This window comes from Carcharodon carcharias, chromosome 17 (genome assembly GCF_017639515.1).
Source record: "Carcharodon carcharias isolate sCarCar2 chromosome 17, sCarCar2.pri, whole genome shotgun sequence".
In the NCBI taxonomy this organism is placed as follows: Eukaryota; Metazoa; Chordata; class Chondrichthyes; order Lamniformes; family Lamnidae; genus Carcharodon; species Carcharodon carcharias.
Window position 1 is genome coordinate 68,353,245 of NC_054483.1, and position 24,693 is coordinate 68,377,937.

Below are 24,693 nucleotides of genomic sequence, written 5' to 3' on the forward strand. Positions count from 1 at the left end.
ATCCCCAATTTCCCTTGAGAAGGGTGTGGTGAGTTGCTTTCTTGAACCACTGGAATCCATGCATCGTAGGAAAAACCAGAGTGCCGTTAGGAAGGGTGTTCCAGGATTTTAACCCAGCAACAGTGAAGTAACGGCAATACAGTTCCATGTCAGAATGGTGTGTGACTTGGAAGGGAACATGCAAGTGGTGGGGTTCCCATGCAACTGCTCCATTTGCTCCACATATTGGGATGTCTACCTAGCAATCGGCTATAGAAATAGAGTAAGCAATGATTTGGTTGGCTGGTTGTATTGCCAGCATATTATAAAACAAGTGTGTCATTCTAGGTGGTAGAAGGGACGGGTTTGGAAGATACTGTCGAAGCAGCCATGATGAGTTCCTGCACTGCATCTTGTAGATGGTACATACTGCTGTCACTGTGCATCAGTGGTGGAGGGAGTGAATATTTAAGATGGTGGATGGGTTGCCAATCCAGTGGGCTGTTTTGTCCTGGATGATGTTGGAACAAGAAGAAATCAAATTTCATTACAAACTATTGATCGGTGCAACTTTCTGTTTAATTACATAGCACCCTGAATATGAGTGTAAAGAAATCATTAAAGTATATATGATATACATTTATTTTTGTATTAGGTGCAGAATCTATAGGTCCGAAGGGGAACAATTGTTTGGATGCTGCCAAAGCTTGCAACCTAAATGATAACTGCAAAAAATTCCGATCGACATACATCTCGCTCTGCGCAGCCCATGTTTCTGCATCAGAGATTTGCAACCGGAGAAAATGCCACAGAGCCCTGCGACAATTCTTTGATCGTGTTCCTGCAAAATACACCTATGGAATGCTGTTCTGCTCCTGCAGGGATATGGCTTGTATAGAACGGAGACGACAGACAATTGTGCCTATTTGCTCATACCAGGACAAAGAAAAGCCAAATTGCTTGTCTTTGGCTGATACGTGCAAGACAAATTACATCTGCAGGTAAGATACTAGTTGGCAGAGAAGTGATTAATGAGAATGCAGAAAGAAGTTTATAGCTGCTGAAATTGCCAGGATTTTATTTCAGAGTTTCCACCAGGGTATTGGGCAACTGGGAAAACCTGACAAATAGAGCTAAATAATAAAAGTCAGTTTCTTGTTGCTAGTTCCAGTGGAATGGTTGATAACTGAAATGAATTATCTAGAGATTTGAAACAGACTTAGAGGAATATGAACTGCAGTCTGTGGGAAAAGCTAAAAATCATATATATTCCATGTAGCATAGCTCCTGTTACATAATTTTGCTTTACTCTATGGGCTTTTATATAATTTTCATTATCCTCAATTATATATTGTATATATAAGCATTGCACATGTGGAATAATACCATAGCAACTGTGTTTCATGCACCACTAAGGAATAATGGTATAATCTATTTGTTGATAATTTGTTCCCATTTGTGCCCTTTTCTACTCTGCTTCCTCACTCAGATGTCCTTTAACAGCCATTCTGTGAGAAAAGGTTTCCTCTGGTTACTATGTGTTAGCAAAGTCATAAATGAATCCTTTCTGAATGCATAAGTTGGTACACATAATGACCAGAGCAATTATTTCTGCTTTGGCTGAGCAGCAGGTAATATTCTTCTGCACCAATCCTGTCAAACTCATCTCTCATAAAATGGAGCAGTCTGCAGTTCCACAGTGCTTTGTTTATCAGCTTTGGTAATAAGTTGTCAATTAAGGGCAAGAGACTTTGCACATTAGTGGAAAATGATGTTCAAATCTTTTAGAGCATTAAATTCAGCTTCAGCAGGGCTGAAAAATGAGCAAAAGGAAATTGGCCACCTGTTATACGTGCAACTGGAATTTTCCTTCCCATTGGTTCCCAATGGTTCATCAGAATCCTATTGGACTGCTCCAGTTTTAGTCACTAATTCACCATGCCCATAGAATTGGACATCGTTTTTTTTTCATTATACTTTTACTAAGAAAATTTGATAATTCACTGTAAACCAGTGTTATTATTGTCTTATATCATTTGTGAAGGAACAAAAACATTGTACAGTCACTGGTGTGCTATTCTATGCAATGATTGTCGTAGCTGCTGAATAGCTTCAAGGGGCTATCAATAATTCTTTAGTTTATCAAGATTTCTTTACTGGTTTACTTCACAAGCAATTAACTTGAACTGATCCACTAGTAAAAGTAATCAGCACAATTAAATAGAGTAATACTCTGGAGACTGGGTGATACAGTGAATTATAAACTAATTTGGACCTTCAAGGAACCTTCAGCCTAGTTTTAATGGATATAAATCCGTCCGCAAACTTTTTATTCATTTACGGGTTGTGGGCGTCGCTGGCTAGGCCAGCATTTATTACCCATCCCTAATTGCACTTGAGAAGGTAGTGGTGAGCTGCATTCTTGAGCCGCTGCAGTCCCTGTGGTGTAGGTACACCCACAGTGCTTTTATGGAGGGAGTTCAAAGATTTTGATCCAGCAACAATCAAGGAACGGCAATATATTTCCAGTCAGGATGGTGAATGGCTTGCAGGGGAACTTCCAGGTGGTGGTGTTCCAATGTATCTGCTACCCTTGTCCTTTTAGATGGTAACAATCATGAGTTTGGAAGGTGGTGCCTAAGGAGCCTTGGTGAGTTCCTGCAGTGCATCTTGTAGATGGCATACACTGCTGCCACTATCTTCGATGGTGGAGGGAGTGAATGTTTGTGGAAGGTATGTCAGTCAAGCAGGCTGTTTTGTCCTTGATGGCATCGAGCTTCTTGAATGTTGTTGGAGCTGCACTTATCTGGTCAAGTGGAGAGTATTCTGTCACACTCCTGATTTGTGTCTTGTAGATAGTGTAAAGATTCCAAGCAAAAACAGTACAATAATCTTAGCCATGTTTTTGAGGGCAAGTATGGGTGAGACAATACAGCCAAGAATGTGACATTAAATGTGCAGTGAGGTCTCAAACTTAGTTGATGTTGGAATTGAAACCATTATGCTAGAGCAATTGGAGGTGTTCTTTTGACATCGTGACAATGTGGAAAGCCACACTGATTTGATTAATAAAGCTTTTGTGATGTACCTGATCCTGATCTGGGAGTGCTTGATGGTATCACAGAATGCAGACAGTGGGAAATCCTGTACTCCCCAGCTCTGATATTCCTTGAATTGTGAGCATAAAACCCAAACTTTAAAAAAAAACTAATCAGGAGTTCACTACCCTAAATGCCTCTTCAGAAAAGTGCGACAGGCACTTTATATCACCTGATGAATATGCTTACAGCCTCATAAAGATACTGGCCTCCTCTGTAGCAAAACTTCAGCAGAAATGAACTTCCACAATTCTTTGACAGCTGGAAAGTTATTTGACAGCTTGACACTTCCAATGAGTTTATGCACCTTTTATGCATAGTTATTTTTACCGTTAACAATCCCAAAGGGTGCCTTAACTCTCCCAAAGGTCCTTCCCTCTCCCAAATGGTGTCTTACCTCTTCTAAAGGTGTCCCGGGATCATATCCATAGGGGTATCTTACCTTTCTAAAGGGGTACCCTGGCTATCCAAATGATGCCACCAAGTTCAGATCTCCCCTTACCTGGTCTAATCTGTACACTTTAGTTTCACCTCCTGTCCTATCAAAATCCCACTTAAGAGGAGGCAGCTAGTGATTTAAATGGCCAGCTGCCTCCGTGAACACTGCATGCATGAACCCCTGGCTCCGCCCACATGCAAATTGAACATAACGTATTTAGGGGTGGGACTTAGAATTTCCGACCATTCCCAGGACATTCACCATGGCGCAGAGCCTCTCCATCATGGTGAAAATCTGGGCTTCTTTTTATCTTATCTTCTTTTGACACTTTTGGCATTTTTAGTTGTGACAGCTGGAGTGTGACAGGTTCAAGATCGAAACAAAACTTATTTGTACAAAATAAATAGAGGTTTCCTGTGTCAAGGCTTATTTTTAGTCATTAGTTGTATGGTTTGAAAACACCTTATTCGCAATTTTATTTATTTGGAGACAGTAACAAATTTATTATTATTTTTGTGAACTAGATACTGACAATGCCTCTTTCTCTGGAGCTGTACAAAAAAAAACTCCCTGTGTCCACCATATCCTTTGCCCATAACAGGGTTGAACATTGGGTAGAGTAAGCTGCATCTCCATTTGATAGCAAGATAATTTAAAGTAAAAACAGGTTAAAATCTCCACTCTCGCAGCAGATTCATAATTGAAAAATTTATATTCTTGATGGTGATAAATAAATTAGACAATATATTTTGTCTCACAAATGTATAATACAACTAGTCGGACATATGATATGCACACCTGGATTATGACTGGGATTTTCTGCTCCTGCAGCGATCGTCATGGCGGGTGGGAGCGGAAAATATCACGAGGAGGCCAAAAATTGTTTTTTTGGCATTGTAAAACCAGGTTGCAATTCTGTGTTCCAGCCATCAGTGGTGGGCTGCATTTCCCACTGCAGCATGTCGAGAACATCGTTTCAATGTTTTTGCATGTCATTGTAAGGCCTCTTCACCAGAATCATCCCCACATGTTGGATCATCCAGGCACATCAGCGTGCAATTAGAACGATGTGATTCACAATGAGATATAAGCGATGTGGACCTGGCAACCTTCACTTCACTCCTCACTTTGAGGTTAGTTCACCTACTTGCAGGAATCAGCACCAGGCTTCGCAGGCAGCATCACATCGCATTCAGGGGGTTGTTACAGGAAAGTTTCAACTTATCAGACCAGCAGTAAGGTGGATAAGGCTTCTCATGGCTGCAGGGCTAAGCCTGTACTGGGGAAGGGGGGCAAGTGGCCTCACACAGGAGAAGGGGCTGCAGGGCTAAGGCTATCCGGGGGTAGCGTGTGGGGAAGGTTGCACTCAGACACATGACTGGGTGGAGGGCATGGGAGGTTGGAAAGTTGAACAGTGTAAGTGGCCTCAAGATGAGGATGGGTGAGGTCCACACGGGCCATAGGTGCATTCACTTGAAAATGTTCAGGGGCTAACAAACATACATGTATCAGAAGCATGATGGGATCGAGGAATACAGGGGTGAATGGGGACGTCTGTGAGGGAGGGAAACCTGAACATGAGGCTTGATGAAGAGTTTTCCCTACTCTTTCCATACAGAGAGTGTCCAAGCTGGTCTGGCAGTGTGGGTTCTGCACCACCATCTTCCAACCTGTAGCGATGATGCAGTCCTAAATTAGAATGAGGAGGAACTCTGCTGGTGAAATCTCTGTGGGCAGATTGGAGGGAAGCTGCATGCACTGGGGGGACTGGTACATTGGCACAGAACTGAACTGTGCATTCCCAAATGAGGAGAGGGGCACAGCTGAGGCATGTTAGGAACATTTCAATAGCAGTGCAGGGAATCGGGAAAATGAAGCGATGATACCCATTCATGTGAGACTAATCTGCAAAGTGGCACTAATTGATCTCCTTGTTTTAACCCCTTGTTCGCAGGGTGGAAATTCCCCGGAGTAATAACGAACTTTATAGCAATAGGGCGCCTGGACAAGCTCAAGAAGGCTGTTAAAAAGTTGGCACTGGATGGTTCACTGAAAAGAAGCTTCAGGCCCCCCTCAAATAATCTAATTTCTTGAATGAATATTTACCCTAAGTTTATTCCCATGAGTGTAGTATTAGAGTGCAGTAAATGAGGCTCCCAGCGCCTAGGCTGAAAGTAGCATATCCAAGCACCTAGGCCAAGCAATGTCACAGCATTTGAACATGTACTGGGAGGGAACTTGAAACGCACTCCACATTGACCATCATTTCAGGTGAGCACAGTCCTTCACGGGAGCCAAGTCCTTGACAAGTCATTGACAGAAAAAGTACCTTTGGAGACTAGTGCTAACACTTGTTTGTTTCTCATTGATACTGCAATGAGGAGACCATCAGGAAGATGGAGGCTAGGAGGCTAGATTTATTGCTGCCTGCATTATCACTTATGGGCAGGAGAGAAGGAAAAGGTTACAAACGAGGTACCTGGAATGCCAAAGGGAGGAGCAAGACCCTCATGACTAAGGACTAGTAGGGCCTCCTTTGGATCCAGAGGATGAGGCTCACAGAGACATCATGCGTAAGCAGCTTGCAAAACCCAGGGTCTACAGAACTTGCATGTCTTAACTGCAGGTGAGTGAGAACCAGTGTTGCCAACTCCTCTGCATGACCAGGGATCTGGTAACTCAGATTTGCCACATACTTCAGGAATTGGCACCACGGGTACTGAGAGGGTATCTGTTGCTAGTGGCTGTGAAAGTAACGGTCACTCTGAACTTCTACGCCAGTGGCTCCTTCCATGGCTCCACTGGGGACCTCTGTGGGATCTCTCAAGTGTCCACGCACAAATACATTCCTGAGGTCACAGGCGGCTTTTTTGCCAAGACCCACAATTATGTTAACTTCAACAGAGATCAAACAAGCCAGGACACCAGAGCGCTGGGCTTTGCTGAGATTTCTGCAATCCTACAAGTGCAGGGTGACATTGACTGCACTCATGTGGCTATAAAAGCTCCCTGGCAACAGGGACTGCAATACATAAACTGAAAATACTACCTCTCGCTCAATGTGCGGCTGCTATACGACCATAAGAAACTTATCATGCCAGTTTGTACCAGATACCCAGGAAACACACACGACTCATACATCTGAGTAGATCGCAGAACTCAGACATCTTCGAGGGACCACACAGGATTCAGGGCTGGCTCCTTGGTGACAACTGATGCCCGCAAAGGAAGTGGCTGATGACCTCCGTTCAACAGCCTTAGACTACTGCAGGGAGAAGGTACAATGAGGCTCTTGCCACTAGCCAAGCATTGGTGAAGCACACAATAGGGACCCTAAAGATGTGATTCCAATGCCTGGACCGATCAAGTAGAGCACTTCAGTACAGTCAGCAGAGGGTCTCACAGATCATTGTGACTTCATGTGCACATGCACAACCTGCAGCTGCAAAGGGGGAGGACTGTTTTTTATTCATTCATGGGATGTGGGCTTCGCTGGCTGGGCCAGCATTTATTACCCATCCCAAGTTGCCCTTGAGAAGATGGTGGTGAGCTGTCTTCTTGAACTGCGGCAGTCCATGTGGTGTAGGTACACCCACAGTGCTGTTAGGGAGGGAGTTCCAGGATTTTGACCGAGCAACAGTGAATAAACGGCAATATATTTCCAAGTCAGGATGGTGAGTGACTTGAAGGGGCATTTCCAGGTGGCGGTGTTCCCATCTATCTGCCAGATGACGAGATGGAGGAGCTGCATATCTCTTCCAGTGGGGAGGACTTCAATGAATGATGAGTTCCAGGAAGCTGAGGCTGCAGGGGAAGAGGCCACAGCATGGGCCAGCCAAAGCAGGTGGGTGCGTGAGGCCCTCATTGCCACCAGGTTCCACCAGGAGGGTGGCAAGTTGTAGTGAGTACCCTCTTGGACAAGTGCCCTCCATCATGGGCCAGCATGAGCACCAACATTGTAATTCATCTCATTTTGCCCATGCAATTCAATATGAGTGTGAATAGTTACACATCAAGCTCACATTGTCCTGATCCTTTGAAGGATGATAAACCCTCGGGAGAAGCATCTCTCCTGCATCCCAGTTGCAATGGTACCTGAAAGAGCCAGGAGCTGCTGTGCGATCCTCAGTGGTCTCGTAACTTTATGCCTTCAATGTGGTAAGGTTGCTCAAGGAATCCCATGCCAAGCATCAGAATACACACTCTGTGTAACATCGATGGTGAGTAGATAATTCACACTTGGGCAAGGCAGCTGTACTGCTGCTGTGAATCCATTTAGAGATGACTCAGTCATCCGTGGTGTATTCTTCCAAACCACACTGACATCCAGCACACTCAGTTAGGGATCCTGGGATGCATTTATCCTCAGCTTAATATGGGTGCGACCACCTGAGCAAGATGACGTCAAACACTTGCCTGCCAGACATTAACATGTCCCCTCTTTAATTCTGACATTGTGCCCTCATGGCCAGTCCTGGCCCTTGCCAAGTCCACAATGCACACACACCATGAGGCGCTCAAGGTCTCGCGTGATTGCGAATAAAGAGCACTTCAGCTTCAGTACATCTTGGCTCCTATCCCATTGTTCCCCTCCACATTGTCTAAAGCAACCATGTGGGCTTCCAGAGCCTGCTCAAATCCTGTATTGGCCACCAGGAAACACCATTTTCAATTAGCATCAGTGACCTCGACAAGTGCCCAGTTGAGGGGATGCACAGTGCTGCACCCCTAGTTTGTGACAAGAGCCTTGTCCCCGCAAGACACACAAGTGCAGGGTGAGAGACACACAAGTGCAGGGTGAGAGACACTCAGGTTTGGAAGTTTAAGTGCCAGGACTATAATGTGGCTGAGTGTGGCTGATTTTCATCAGCTTGAGATTGCAAGGTGCCCCCAGTCAGCTTAGCAGATGTACACTCTGAAAGTCGAAAATGCGGATGGCTGACAGCAGCGCACACAAGCTCTGAGAATGGGCTCATGCATTGAAAACCTTGCCAAGAGACAGAGAGCACCCAGATTTGCACAATATATGACCCTTTGCCATGCATGAACACATCACTCCTTGTTCACTGCACCTTCACCTTTCACCAGAGATAGAACACCTTTCCCTTGATATTACATAGCCAAGAATAAAGGTGACATGACTCTGCAAAGCATGTGAATGAGGTTCATTCCACAAGCACACTTAACATTAAGATTGAGGCATTACTGATGTTGAGAATAATATACAAAAGGGACGCATACTATGATGATATGGAGGCACAACACATAGACAAGAGGCCCATGATAGCGACATGCGATAATTGGAGGGAGAGCCCATGGTATCAGGCCTGATTGACAGCAACACAGCTCGTCATAAAAAGGAAGCATACACAAGAGGAGATGTGAAATGAGTGTGATTCTATTTACACCTGTGTAAACTACTTACATGTTGTGAACACCCGTGCCACTGCTGCGCTTCTAAATCTTTTTAACATTCCTAGCCCTACTGTAATGTCTTGGTGTTTCCCTGACATCCATACTGGAAGAGGAACCTGCCTGTTGACTGCTATGCTCTGGTGTCTATGATTACCTTAGCGGGCATCTTCTGGAGGACCAAGACCTGGAGAGCCCCGGCCTGCTTTGGGTGTCCTGCTGTGGGGCAGGTGCACCTTCCTTGGCCTGTGGAACTGGAGGTGATGGAGTCACAGGAAGAGAGGATTTGGATTGGCTGGAGAGTCCCACAGTCACCTTCCTGGATGGCCCCAGGGTGTTCAGTTGCTGGTCCTCCTCCCTGTGGTTGCCCGAGGGCCCCTGGCTGAGTCCTTGAGGAGAAGGAGCAACTGGAGTGAGGTCTATGTGCCCCGCCATAGCTACAGCGATGAAATGCCTAACCTGCAGCAGTGCAAGACCGATGTCCTGGACCAAGGTCTCCACAGGGGCTGCCAACCTGCCAGTGTTGACAGTGCATTGGCAGGCTGGCATTATCACCTCAGACTGAAGGTGGACAGACTTCTCTATCATACATTGAATTCTAAGGAATTCAGCTGACAACCCTTCCTGATATTCCCTTGTCTGTCACTGCAGCTCCAGCAACTGAGTTAGGATTAACTCTGGAAACTTGTCATCTGACTCGGACTCAGCAGAATCGTGACCTCCAGTAGTCCTCTGAGTGCTGGTGACATCGGATGTCCCTGCCTCCACCTGCTGTGGACCAGATTGTGCACTGTGTTCACCAGATTGTGACCCCAAGCCTTCTCTAGAACTCAGTCCCACCAAGGTATGTGTCTGAGCTGGTGGAGTGTGTGGGTGAGCACTGTGATGGGTCTTCTATGGTGCTCTCCTCTGGTTCCTCATCCAAGCTGTCTTCGGGGCTGGAGATGAGGCTTGTAGATGCCGTTGGGTGCTTTCCTGAAATGCCAATGAGAGAAAGGAGAGATAATTAGTGCATCGTTGGCGACTCTAAAACAGGACAAGGTACCCACAGTATGGTTATCTGAGGGATGAGCTGGGGCAGGATTCTCAGGTGTGTGTGCCTCCAACCTCACCGTCAGTGCAAGCACGGTCAATGTCCTCGCCGGCCAGCTGGATGGCTCGATACTCAAACTCTATGAGGACCTTGATGTCGGGCACTCCACCCCTGGTCCCAGACCACTTCCTTTTATTGTGCACGAGCTTGTCCTGCATGAAGACAGACAGAGAAGGTGTGAGCATGACACATGCCAGAGCAGATGATAAGGACACCTGGAATGTGTGGGTGGGAGCCATGAACGGGATGAGGACACAATCTCCAGAGTAGATAAGCACAGGTGGAGATGTAAGTGTGTGTGAGAGAGTGAGTGGTGATGCCCCTTGAGCTGGATGCGATTGAGATGCCAGTGAATGCATAATGGACTTGTGAGTGAGTGGGTTGAGAGTGATGAGATGAATGACTTAGTCTAGTGGAACAAATGAGATCATTCATCCTGTTCCTGCACTAAGTGGCTGACTTCTTCTGGACCACATTGGCGCTGACCACTGCTGCCACTGCCTCCCAAGCTGGATTGTTCACCTTGTTGGGTCTCCTGCAGCCAGAGCGGGTATAGATCACATGGTGGCAGGCCTTAACTATCTTCAGTAGGTGCTCCAGAGAGGCCTCACTGAATTTGGGGGCTGCCATCTTCTTGGGTTCAGTGCCGTGTCTTCAGTGCAGCAGTGCTGGGCTACAATTGTTGAGAAGGCTGTGCACAGCTGCACTTTAAATATAGTGCCTGAAGTGAGGAACTGGTGAGCAGGGTGGGTCGTCGTATTTCACATGTGCACATAACGAACAAGGCGGGGAGTGTACAAAAAGCGCAAAAACCTGCCATCGCAGTCAGCGGGTAGAACACCGTTTTTCATACTTAGTGCAATGTGGGGAAAGTTCCGCCATCTGTTAGGTTCCATGCCTCTATGGTGATATCATGGCATCGCCACTGGACTAGTAATCCAGAGACCTAGAGTAGTACTCTGGGTATCTACGTTCAAATCCCACTACAGCAGATGATGGAATTTAAATTCAATAGTCTAATGAATTAAAAGTCTAATGATGACCATGGGTAGAATTTTCTGCTTGTCAGGCAGGCAGGCACCTGACCCAAACGAACGCACTTGCATGATATTTCAGTTGATGGGCGCATGTGATAATTGGCAGTGCATCCACCAGCAGTTAAAAGGCCTATTAAGGCCATTAACAATCTAATTGAATTAACCTTTTCATGAAAAGGCCAAGTGGCCTTTGCATTTTTTGTGAATCCTCATCCACGGGCAGAATGATGTTTTGATCTGTCATTAAAAAAAAACATGTTTTTTAACATCTTAAAATGCTTTATTTTTAATTCTTTATATCTTCATCTCCATGAGGCAGCTCTGTGCCTCAGGAAGCTTCTCCTGCATGCACTTGTGCACTTGCGCCAAGTTCCCCGCTCGCCCTCCTCCCACACAGGCAGCACTGATCACTGCAGCACACGTTTCATGCTGGGTGGGAATTAATTAGCCCACCAGTGTGAAATTGCTCTCTGGCCCCAATCGTGGGTGACAGTCGGCTTTCCGACCGCTCCCGCCCACCCCTGCTGAGCCCGCCCAACGAGGGCAAAATCCTGGCCCATGAAACCATTGCCAATTGTCGTAAAAACCCATCTGGTCCACTAATGTCCTTTAGGGGAGGAAATCTGCCATCCTTACCTGATCCAGTCTAATCATGATTCCAGACCCACAGCAATATGATTGATTCTTAAATGTCCTCTGAAATAGCCTAGCAAATTGTATCAAAATCACTAAAAAGACGAAAAGGAGTGAAACCAGATGGACCACCTGGCCTCGAACTAGACACCAGAAACAATAACAACAAAATCAACCCTGTTGACCCTGCAAAACCCTCCTTACTAACATCTGGGGGCTTGTGCCAAAATCCAGAGAGCTGTCTCACAGACTAGTCAAGAAACAGCCTGACTGAGTCCTACTCACTGAATCATACCTTAAAGATAATGTCCCAGACACCACCATCACCATTCCTGGATATGTTCTGCTCACTGGCAGAATGGGTGCACAATAGTATACAGTCAGGAGGGAGTTGCCCTGGAAGTCCATAATATCAACTCCAGACCCCATAGCCTCATGGTATCAGGTCAAATATAGGCAAGGAAATCTACTGATTACCCGCCAACACCCCCCACCACCACACGCCACCCCCGCGCCCCCACCCGCCTCACCTTCCCTCAGCTGATGAATCAATTCTCCTCCATGTTGAACACCACTTGGAGCAAGCACTGAGGGTGGCAAGGGCATAGAATGTACTCTGAGTGGGTACTTCAATATCCATTGCCATTAGTGGCTCAGAAGCACCAGTAAAGACTGAGCTTACAGAGTCCTAAAGGACATATAAGCTGAAATATATTTCAGCTCTTTCCTGGACTCAAACTCAAGTTCTGTCGAAGGGTCATGAGGACTCGAAACGTCAACTCTTTTCTTCTCTGCCGATGCTGCCAGACCTGCTGAGTTTTTCCAGGTAATTCTGTTTTTGTTTTGGATTTCCAGCATCCGCAGTTTTTTTGTTTTTATCCTAAAGGACATAGCTGCTATACTGGGTCTGTGGCAGTTGGTGAGGGAACCAATAAGAGGGAAAAACATACTTGACCTCATCCTCACCAACCTGCCTGCCGCTAATGCATCTGTCCATGACAGTATTGATAGGGGTGACCACCATACAGTCCTTGTGGAGACAGAGTCCCATCTTCACATTGAGGATACCCTCCATTGTGTTGTGTGGCACTACCACCGCATTAAATGGAATAGGTTTCAAATATAAAAACAAAAAACTGCAGATGCTGGAAATCCAAAACAAAAACAGAATTACCTGGAAAAACTCAGCAGATATGGCAGCATCGGCGAAGAAAAGAAAAGAAGAGAAGAAAAGAAGAGAAGAGAAGAAAAGAACATAGTTCTGTTGAAGGGTCATGAGGACTCGAAACGTCGACTCTTTTCTTCTCCGCCGATGCTGCCAGACCTGCTAAGTTTTTCCAGGTAATTCTGTTTTTGTTTTAGATTTCAAATATGTCTAGCAACTCAAGACTGGGTAACCATGAGGTGCTGCGGTCCATCAGCAGCAGCAGAATTGTACTCAACCACAATCTGTAACCCCATGGCCCAGCATATCCCCCACTCTACCATTACCACCAAGTCAGGGGATCAACCCTGGTTTAATGAAGAGTGCAGGAGGTCATGCTAGGAGCAGCACCAGGCATACCTAAAAATGAGTTATCAACCTGGTGAAGCTACAACATAGGATTACTTGCGTGCCAAATAGTATAAGTAGCAAGCAATAGACAGAGCTAAGTGATTCCACAACCAACGGATCAGATCTAAGCTCTGCAGTTCTGCCACATCCAGCCATGAATGCTGGTGGACAATTAAACAAATCACTGGAGGAAGAGGCTCCACAAATATCCCCATCCTCAATGATGGGGGAGCCCAGCACATCAGTGCAAAAAATAAGGCTGAAGCGTTTGTTGCAATCTTCAGTCAGAAGTGCCGAGTGGATGATCCATCTTGGCCTCCCCCTGTGGTCCTTCAGCCAATTCAATTCATTGCTCATGATATCAAGAAATGACTGAAGGCACTAGATGCTGCAAAGACTGTGGGCACTGACAATATTCTGGCAATAGTGCTGAAGACTTTTGCTCCAGAACTTGATACACCCCTAGCCAAGATGTTCCAGTACAGCTACAGCACTGGCATCTACCTGGTAATGTGGAAAATTGCCCAGGTATATGCTGTACACAAAAAGCAGGACAAATCCAACCCAGCCAATTACCGCCCCATTAGTCTACCCTCAATCATCAGTAAAGTGATGGAAGAGGTCATCAGCAGTGCTGTCAAGCAGCACCTGCACAGAAATAACCTGCTTACTAATGCTCAGCTTGGGTTCTGCCAGGGCCACTCAGCTCCTGACCTCATTACAGCCTTGGTTCAAACATGGACAAAAGAGATGGACGCCAGAGGTGAGGTGAGAGTGACTGCCTTTGACATCAAAGCAGCATTTGACCAAGTGTGGCATCTAGCAAAACTGAAGTCAATGGAAATCAGGGGGAAAACTCTGCACTGGTTGGAGTCATACATAGCATAAAAGAAGATGGTTGTGGTGTTAGAGATGAATCATCTCAATTCCAGGACATCACTGCAGGAGTTCCTCAGGGTAGTTTCCTAGACCCAACCATCTTCAGCTGCTTCATCAATGACCTTCCTTATATCATAAGGTCAGAAGGATGTTCGATGATGATTGTACAATGTTCAGCACCATCTGCAATTCCTCAGATACTGAAGCAGTCCATGTCCAAATACAGGAAGGCATGGACAATATCCAGGCTTGGGCTGACAAGTGGCAAGTAACATTTGTACCACACAAGGCCAGACACTGACCATCTCTAACAAGGCAGAATCATTACCCCTTGACATTCAGTGGCACTGTCATCGCTGAATCCCCACTATCAACATCCTGGGGTTACCATCGACCAGAAACTGAACTGGACTAGCCATATGAATATTATGGCTACAAGAGCAGGTCATAGTCTAGGAATCCTGTGGTGAGTATCCCTAAAGCCTGTCAACCATCTACAAGGCACAAGTCAGGAGTGTGATGGAATGCTTTGACTGGATGAGTGCAGCTCCAATAACACTCAAGAAGCTTGGCTCTCTCCAGAACAAAGCATCCCTTTGATTGGCCATCTACAAACATTCATTCCCTCCACCACCGATGCACAGTGGCAGCAATGTATACCATCTACAAGATGCAGTGCAGGAACTCACCAAGGCTCCTTAGACAGCACCTTTCAAACCTATGACCACGACCATCTAGAGTGACAAGGGCAGCAGACACATGGGAACACCACCACCTGGAAGTTCCCCTCCAAGCCACTTACTATCCTGACTTGGAAATACATCTTCACTGTCGCTGGAACAAAATCCTGGAACTCCCTCCCTAACAGCACTATGAGTGTATCTATGTGAAATGGACTGCAGCAGTTCAAGAAGGCAGCTCAGCAGCACCTTCTCAAGGGAAACCAGGGATAGGAAATAAATGATGTCCTAGCCAGTGATGCCCACATCCCATGAATGGAATAGAAAAAACTCACAAACAAGTATGTAGATTAGAATCTAAAGTTAGGAAAGTGACAACAGCATTTTCCCATTCCATTGATTCCTTATGTTTTAATCATTCAATTGGATCTCAGCTGATCTGCACCTCAACTTTATTTACCTGCCTTTGTTCCATATCTGGTGATAGCTTACCCAACAAAATATATCGACTTCTGTTTTGAAGATTTCAATGGACCAAGCATCCATATTGGGGCAATGAGTTCCATATATGCACAATGCCTTGTGTGAAAGAAGTGTTTCCTGTTATCACTCCTAATTGGACTTGCTCTAATTTTGAAACTATGCCACTTTGTTTTGAATTCTTACACCAAATAATGCAGTTTCTATGCATCTATCTATTAAATCCCTCAATTATTTTAAATAACTCGATTAGATCACTGCTCAACTGTCTAAACTCAAGAGAATACAAGCCACTTTTATGCAACTAGTTCTCATAACTTAATCCTTTTATCATTCTGGTATAGCTTCCAAGGCCAATATTTATTTCCCTGGATTCGGTGTCTGAAACTGAATGCTATTGTTCAAATAGGGTCTGACGAAGATTCTGTACAACCAAAGTATCCCTTCCTCACTTTTTAATTCCAACCCTCCCTTGAGAGAAAGGCCAACATTCCATTAGTGTTTTGATTACTTTTTAAATCTGTGCACTAGCTTTTAGGGATTCCTGGCTTCTCGAAAGTAATTAATCTGTCACGATGAAAATATATTCTGATTTGTCTTTCTCAGAACCAAAGCGGATGATCTTGCACTTCTCCACATCGCACTCCTTCAGCCATAGTTTGCCCACTCAAGTATCTATGCCTCTTTGTACTGGCAAGTTACTCAAACAATTGACCAACAATATTCTACTTGATAGCAAAGAGGGAGTACAAAATGATGGTTAGGCTTCAACTTTTAAATCCTCTTTTTTGTGCATCCCTAGATAATTTGAACATACATCTCAAAGCTGTGTCTCAGATAAAAAGAGGAAAGGTGCCTTTAAAAGAAAACTTGGCAGTGTGGAAAACTCTGCTGGCTTGGGAAAAAATTAAAACATGGTACATAAATCTACAATTACTCTACTCTGCCCTTTTGGTACATCATTACCTGCAATGTTAAATGCCAGCAGCAAAACTATTTTATTACTCTCTCAAAAATCAGGGACTGACAGGAAAATATAATCTGGAGAAATGAAAGTATTATTTGTTTCGTAATTTGAAACTATGGTACTGAACCATGTCAGATGCCATCCAAGCAACTAAAGCAAATACACAAAGCAAAGAATAAACGTGAGTGAAAAAGGGGAGGAGAAAAAACAACATTTTTTGAAACTTCCTCTTTATGAAGAAATTATATGCCCCATGAACCACCGTGTAGTGTCATATCTATACAGTCCTTGAAGTTGGGATTGATTTACGTGCTTGCTGTATAACATCTTCTGGAGTATCCTTTATATTAACACCCCTGATTAACATAGCTAGGTAAGTTTTTACTCCTTTTGGTTACCATAAAAGAAAGATTTTATGGTGATGTTAAAATGCACTTAGAATCAGTTGACTGTCAGCATGTTCTTGACACAAATATATTTTTTGACATTTTCACTCCTGCCAATTGGTTTCATTGTGACTGAGACAGTCTTTGCTGGCAATGTCAAGGCTAAAATAAATTATCATTAAACACATAAAAATTGCCACACATATTGAGTTAAAATCTTGGACAACAATAGAAAGAAATGTGTGCTTATCAAGGTCTATTCCATATATTGTTTTGCAGAGGCTCTTTCAAATATTCACTCTCCTACTTCAAGGAATTCCCCTGTGAGCAGGGGATCAAAGCAGAGTAGATTGAGTTAGTCTGAATGCAGTTGATTTGAGTACTGAGTCCATTTGCCATGTAAACAGAACTAATGTAGTTATGTTAGTGCTCCTGACAAATCATTGTGGAGCCTAACCATAGTCTATGTAACGTATTAAACTGCTACAATGAGATTTGGAATACACATTATTGAGGAAGGAAATTATAATTCTGCAAGTGCTTTTTGCTACAATAAAATGGCTGCACTATGTATAGCAATGAAGGAACCATTTCAAAAGTAAACATATTAATTCCTTCATACCATTAGTGTAAGTGGAATTCAGAGTGTGCTCAAATGAATGGCCAAGACCAACATTGTAAATCAGTCCCTATGTTAGATTTTTAATTGATTAATTTAATTGTGTAATTTGCATAAACTCTAATATGATACAGACGTGCTTTCTGTCATTTTAAATCACACCAAGCACATATAAATGTATCCTTTATTTCTATTATTTTAATAGTTTATAGTCTCAGTATAAAAGCACAGCTTAATAGAAAATATAATTTAGTGGTATTTTAATATAAATAAACTGATTATGCATGTTCTTTTATAAACTACTAATATACTAACAATACAATAGTATACAAACTAATACAAACTATTACTATACTTTTACATGTGCTATTTAAATATTATTTAAAAAGTGTTTTATTTAAAATGTGAGTACTAGTAACATAAAACTCAGTGGTGCATTACATTTTGATACCAATATGCTGAACAGTGTGTGTTAGGTTATACGATTTATCACTGGACATCACCTCAGGATGACTGCCTAATCTTAGGTGGGATCCTTGAGATGGACATCAAATGAAGGCAAGAGATATCCAACAGAGAAATCAAACCATGATCAACTGGAGCTGCTCTTGTGTACTTATACCTTGTTGATTACAGAGTTGTATTGAAAGAAAGCTGAGTATAGGGGGCTGACTTTAACTGAAGCAGGTTTCAGGCTGGTGACAGACATTGCAGACATGTACAAAACACACTGGCTGGTCTACACTTCAGGTCCAGAGAATTTTAACTCTCAGAGTTCATTTGAATTTAATTAATGAGGTTCTAGAGGCTTAAGCAGGAATGGACCTCTTAAAGAGAGGTTGTATTTATTTTACTGACATTGATAGCTTTTAGTTCTGGAGTTCCTGGTGGAAGAGGTGAAGGCAAGGAAGGAAATTCCCTTTCCTATGAATGGCAGGATAATACCAAAAATTGATGTTCACCAGGCTTGAAGAGAAGTGGCAAAGATGGTCATTTATGTGAACAGTATCCCAGGATGATGGATAACAATGCAAGAAATAGTTCAATGACTTGGCAAGAGCAGCAAAGGTAACTTAGCTCTTTCCTTCACCCTCAAAAACAGATTGCAACTGAACTTAGCTCCTTTGTTCTGCACCCCACTCTATCCAGCACATTGAAAAATCCCCTCACTTGCACCACATCCTTCACTGTTGCATGGACACACTACATTACCTCTCATTTCTTCTCTGATGAACTCTTCCTCACTTTACTCGAGGTGCTTGTCCATTCAATGGACTGAATTTTATGCTGATCGGCGGGTGAGCGCTTGCCCCCACCCGTGTTGATGTCATTGCCCACCCTCCTCCCACTCCCACCCTGGCAGCGCTGAGCTTTTCAGTGCTCGCTTCATGCTGGCTGGCCATTTATTGGCCAGCCAACATGAAATCGCAGTCAGGGGCCAATCACGATCAGTGGTCCATTTCCTAACTGCTCCCAGGGCCGCTGATCGCGCCTGCCCACCGAGCTGAAAATTCAGGATAACAGCTTGATTGCCTCTTTCTCTCTCTCTCAGCATGTGTACCAGCTGAAACTCCACACATGCGCTCTTTCCTTTCAGTACTCACTTACTAATCTCTGCCCTCTCCTTCTGCTGGGAAAAATTACAGAATGCAAGGCAAGAAAAGAGAGACTGCAGGAAGAACACCCAGTATCATAATCCTTTCCAAGCCAGAGCAGCAAGCTTTCAGGAACAGAGGCCTGTCAATAGCTATCTGCATTGCAGGTTTCAAGAGAGAGTGCTTATCTGAACAGGGTCTGTGACTATTAAATGTATCCTTTCAAACACCTCAAAAGAATACACATTCAGCTAACCTAGCTACATGGAACTGTATTGTTAAGCCTCTTCCCTGCTAATGCTTAGCCTGTCAGTGCGTCTATTTTTTGTCACTTTTCTCTATCCTCTAGGTTCTTAATTGCAACATAAGCCTCCGTACAAACTTAGCTTCAAGGAAAAAATCCTTCTGAGGAGGCACTATCATGCACTGCATTGTTCCCAAAAGCCAGCACAGAGATTAACACCCCAGGCTGGTTAAACTGTGGTTACTAGGGTTTGCATGTGGTTGCACAGCTAGTACAAGTGAGCATGGATATCCCAGGAGAGGCAAGGTTTTCTCCCAGCTCTGCTGTCAAGTACAGAGATGTGGATTTCGGGAGCCTGACTATGAAAACTGTTTCACATAATCAGTTATACAAGTTACTGAAAAGTATGCCAAAGCATTACAGAACAATGGCTGAAAGAACAGAGACAATCCTCTCCCAGCTTGCATGTTTTCATCTCACACACCATCACCACATGGTAGTCTGCTTTGGGGTGTGTGGCCAGGATAACAGGATCCTCACAACAGGAATCAATGTTATCAGCATTGGGAGCTCTAGCGGAAGCTCAAGCAACTGCCATGAAAATTCTTGGCTCCACTTTGGAGAGATTGATGGACCACATTGGTAGGGACTTTCAAGGCGTCACTCACCTGCAGTAAGCTCTCCTACAGATCAGTTGGACTTACAAACCTCAGCCTCAGTGGCAGTTAGGCAACAGGAGTGATAGATGTTACCTGCTCCCAGCACATTTATGCCCTAGCCACCTCCACAATTAATATTTGCAACACTTCCAGAGAGTGAGCTGGACCAAACTGCCCTGATAGCAGTCAAAGTGCTACAGTCTTCAGCCAAGACCTCATAGTTTTGAGCACCCTGAAGTTATCATTCACAAATATCTCAAAGGCCCCAACATGAGCCGCGACAACCTACCGGTCCTGCTGAAGCAACTCGGGGGTACCTTGAATGAGTAATCAAGTTAGCAAACTACTTTTTTAAAACTGATACTTGTGTGACAATAGGTTCAATACAATTATTAGGTTTGGCAATAAATTCATCATCATATCAGATATAACACTTTGATCTTAAGCATCTTTTCATATATTCTTGAGTCTGCATTATTTATCATTCACATATAAATTGGCTGAAGAGTTTCAATACTTTTTAATGCAATTTTAAGGTTTGAATTTTCTCCCGTCGGGGTTGCGGGGGGAAGTTGAATGGCGGGCACACAGAGGCGCGCTTCTGATCAGTGCCCCCAATCGGGGGCGTGGCGACATTTTACGTGGGCGGGCCAATTAAGGCCCACCCAGCGTGACATCTGTACAGAAGCACTATGCGCTCCCTGTGCGGGTGGGGTTGGGGGGGATTCCCCAAATTGAGAGTGCACTCTTTCGCGCATGCGCACAAAAGACTGCATTATTCTCCCTGAGGCTAAGTGCAGCCTCAGGGAGATCAGCTGTAAATGTCAAAAACCTAAAAAATAGTAAAATAAAATTCCCCTAACATGTCCCCTCATGTGACAATGTCACATGAGTTGGGACATGTCCATGATTTTCACAAAAACTTTATTAAACTTTTTTAAAAGCTACGTGAAACCTCTTCCCACCCGTGGATGAGATTTCATGCTTTTTCCAATTTGCGCTGGGGCTCCTGGCCTGCCCGCCAACCTTAAGCAGGTCCTTTAATTATTTAATTGCATCTGTCAATGGCCTCAATTGGCCATTGACAGGTCGGCAGGCAGGCAGCTGATTTCGCTGCGCCCCCGTCTTCCTGAAAATTTAAATAGGGCGCAGTGATGTCAGGATTTCCCCCCAATGTCACCGCGCATCATTTTACGCGTCAGCAAGCGGGTCCCACTCCTGCTCGCTGACACGTAAAATCCTGCGCTAAGGGTGTAACAATGAATGTCAGTGCAAAGGAGGGCCTTTGTGAAAGTTACAGAAGAGAATGAGTAGCTCACCAGTAGTACTGTTTTACTAGCTGATCTCTGACCTCTTGGTTGCAATGCATTATGTCTATCCTACTTCTTCTGTTTCTTCCCCAGCCCCACCTCCCCTCCACCTTCATTCAATTCTTCCTGTTATTCTGCTACCTTTTAAAACAAAACCCACTGAACTGTTATGCTGTGCAGTATGCAGTACGCTACAATAATATGACAATGATATGTGGGGCATATTGTAGAGAGCCCTCAAATCCACCCAGTATCTGAACTTTTGCTTCAGTGGCACAATAATAATATTCTTAGCAGTCCAATGGCTATCATTATACTTATGCTGTTCAGGCAGGATTGGGTGGTAGAGAAATGTCACCAGCCATTTGTGCAGGGAGGAGCCCTTGGCTACGAACAACAATCCTATTACTTGCCTAGAACTGTGGAATTGTGGATGATAGATGAATGTCCTAGAATGCAACATTTTATGATTCTATGGGCAGGATTTTTCAGATGGCGATGTTCCCACCCCACCACCTTAAGAGTTGGCAGGGAACACATCCCCACTGATCACAGCAAAGGCCATTTAATGCTCCAAGGAGCTTTATGTTATATGTTGTATAATTATTTAGTAGGTCTCACAAAGAGGTTCTGAGTCTTATATTGTTGAACATTAAGCTTTTATATATAACACGTAACTATATACATATTACAGGGTATAGCCAAAGCTATAAGCTAACTCCATGCTTGCTTCTACACAGGTCTTTGTCCTGTCCACAGCTGACTCTAGTCTCAGGTCCTCTGTCTCTTTACATCACACCATGGGTAGTACTATTTCCCAGTCTCACATTAACCCTTGCTGTGCCAGATACCCTTATACTTTGCCTTGCCCCAAGTCTTTAATCAATGAATTTATATTACAATCATGCTACCCCTTCTCCCCCACCTCAAGTCTCTGACTTTATAAATTCAGGTTGTTTGGAGGCTTGACAATTCTTCCAGATCCTGTTTGGTTACATTTGGAGGAGTGGTAGGCTCTACTGATTTGGGCAGCCTTTGTTGATTCAGAGTTTGAATTGTAGTCTGTGCTTCTGGACTTGGTTGTCTTCTTCTGATACGCTTTTTCCACTCTTTGGAGTAGAACTTCTCTCTGTCAACTCCCCATCTGGTCTGCTCAAGGACCATCGGTTTGCCTCGTTCTTCTTGGAGCTTCATTCTGCTCACTCGTGGTATGAACCCAGTTTTTCTTTTTCAATGTGGTTTACATGATCTTTGAGGGAGTTGAAGGTATCTCTCCCTGATGTTGGGATGTTCCTCATCAGTGAGCTTACCTTTTATTGTGACACGTGTTCTTCCATGTGTCTCCAAGCCTCACTGAAATGTGCCCTGGTGAGTTGATGTTCTCTAGTTCCTTGCTCCAGCATCATCTTGCAGCTTTGCAAAATAAAAGCAAAAAACTGCGGATGCTGGAAATCCAAAACAAAAATAAAAATAAAAATACCTGGAAAAACTCAGCAGGTCTGGCAGCATCTGCGGAGAGGACCACAGTTAACGTTTCGAGTCCATATGACTCTTCAACAGAACTAAGTTAAAACAGAAGAGAGGTAAAATATAAGCTGGTTTAAGAGGGGATGGGACAAGTAGAGCTGGATAGAGGGCCAGTGATAGGTGGAGATAGCCAAAAGATGTCATAGACAAAAGAACAAAGAGGTGTTGATATTATCAAAGGAATGTGCTAGTTAAGGGTAGAAAGCAGGACAAGCAAGGTACAGATAGCCCTAGTGGGAGTGGATGAAGGAATTGAAATAGGCTAAAAGGTAGAGAAAATGGGTGGAAATACATTTAAAGATAATGGAAATAGGTGGGAAAAGAAAAATCTATATAAATTATTGGAAAAAAAGGGGGGGAGATCGGAAAGGGGGTGGGGATGGAGGAGAAAGTTCATGATCTAAAATTGTTGAACTCAATATTCAGTCCGGAAGGCTGTTAAGTGCCTAGTGGGAAGATGAGGTGCTGTTCCTCCAGTTTGCGTTGAGCTTCACTAGAGCAATGCAGCAGGCCAAGGACAGACATGTGGGCATGAGAGCAGGGTGGAGTGTTGAAATGGCAAGCGACAGGGAGGTCTGGGTCATGCTGGCAGACAGACCAAAGGTGTTGTGCAAAATTTATATAGATTTTTCTTTTCCTGCTAATTTCCATTGTTTTATCTCTATCTTTTAGCCTATTTCGATTCCTTCACCCCACCCCCACTAGGGCTATCTGTACTTTGCTTGTCCTGCTTTCTGCCCTTAATTAGCACATTCCTTAGATAATATCACCATCTTCAACACCTCTTTGTCCTTTTGTCTATGACATCTTTTGGCTATCTCCACCTATCACTGGCCCTCTATCCAGCTCTACCTGTCCCACTCCCCTTTAAACCAGCTTATATTTCACCTCTTTTCTATTTTTACTTAGTTCTGTTGAAGAGTCATACGGACTCGAAACGTTAACTGTGTTCCTCTCCGCAGATGCTGCCAGACCTGCTGAGTATTTCCAGGTATTTTAATTTTATTTCTATCCTTGTTTTGCAGCTTTGCATGTTGCCTGAATGTTACAGTGTCTGTGCCACGGTGTTTACAGCTAGTGTGGCAGCCACCATTGGAGCCTAGGTTTGGGGCTCAATTTTCTGTTGCTGGTCATTTTTCTGTGTGTCTTCCACTTTAGATACAGTGATAATTATCTGAAGGTTTGACAGGTCTGACCAAAGAGGAGCTTCTGCCACCTACAAAGAAATTGAACAAACCGGCTCTGTGAAGAATAAAGACAATTCAGATCTGAAGTCCTAGTCAAAAGTCTCTTTACTGGTGGGCCTCTCGGGAATTTGCAGTTCCGTGTATTTGACAACCAAAGTTGTCTTGGCATCTTCTGCCATTTTAAGAAAGTTAGGGGCAACACGGGCTTCACTGATCAAGGGAGAAAAATATTGGTTTCTTATGACGTACATGACATTCGATTTCTGCTTGTCATCAGACCTTAGTGGTTCTACGATCATGCTTATGACTGAAAGTTGGATTCCTGCAGGCCCGTAGCGTGGTCTGTCTGTTCATCATAACCAGAGGTCTCTCAGCCACGGTTCCTTATCTGAGAGGCCTATGACACTGGCTCCTGTGTCCAATTTGTAGTTGGTGAGGTAACCATTTACTGAGATGTCCGCATTTCAAAAAGAGAATAGGATCCTTGACCTTACCTAAGAAGCATGGTTGGGTCTCTTCCTGGCATGGTACCTCAATCTCATGGATTGTCTTGGGAATCTCCTCTGCTCTTGGGTGTCTTAGCTGATGGTCACTCAATCTCTTGTGGTCAGTTTGCATATTGCCTCCTTGGCCTGGAGTCTCTCTGCCCCTTTGTTGTTTTACAACCTGGAAAGTTGGGGTTAGTCTGTACCATGGCTTGCTTTTGCCATATAAAATGGATCAGCGCTGTTAGTGGATTTCAGACCATCTGACAACTTGGATGGGCTTTTCCAGGGTTAGATCTTCCTTGGCCTGTAGTAAGGATATTGTCAGCCACTCTGACTACAATTCTGTTCCTTAGAGTTCTAACTTAGGGTCACTGTAGTCATACCTTTCACCCAATCTGTATAATTAATTTATAAAAGAGTCAACTG

At 44.1% G+C, this 24,693-nt stretch overlaps 1 protein-coding gene across 2 annotated transcripts in view; it reads left to right on the forward strand.

The window, feature by feature from the left end:
- gfra1b (gdnf family receptor alpha 1b) overlaps positions 1 to 24,693 on the forward strand; it is a 285,858-nt gene that overhangs the window by 226,422 nt on the left and 34,743 nt on the right. For both annotated transcript variants that reach the window (XM_041210296.1, XM_041210297.1), the window contains exon 4: positions 635 to 980. In XM_041210296.1, coding sequence (XP_041066230.1) covers positions 635 to 980 — 346 coding nt within the window. The remainder of the gene's footprint in view (positions 1 to 634; positions 981 to 24,693) is intronic.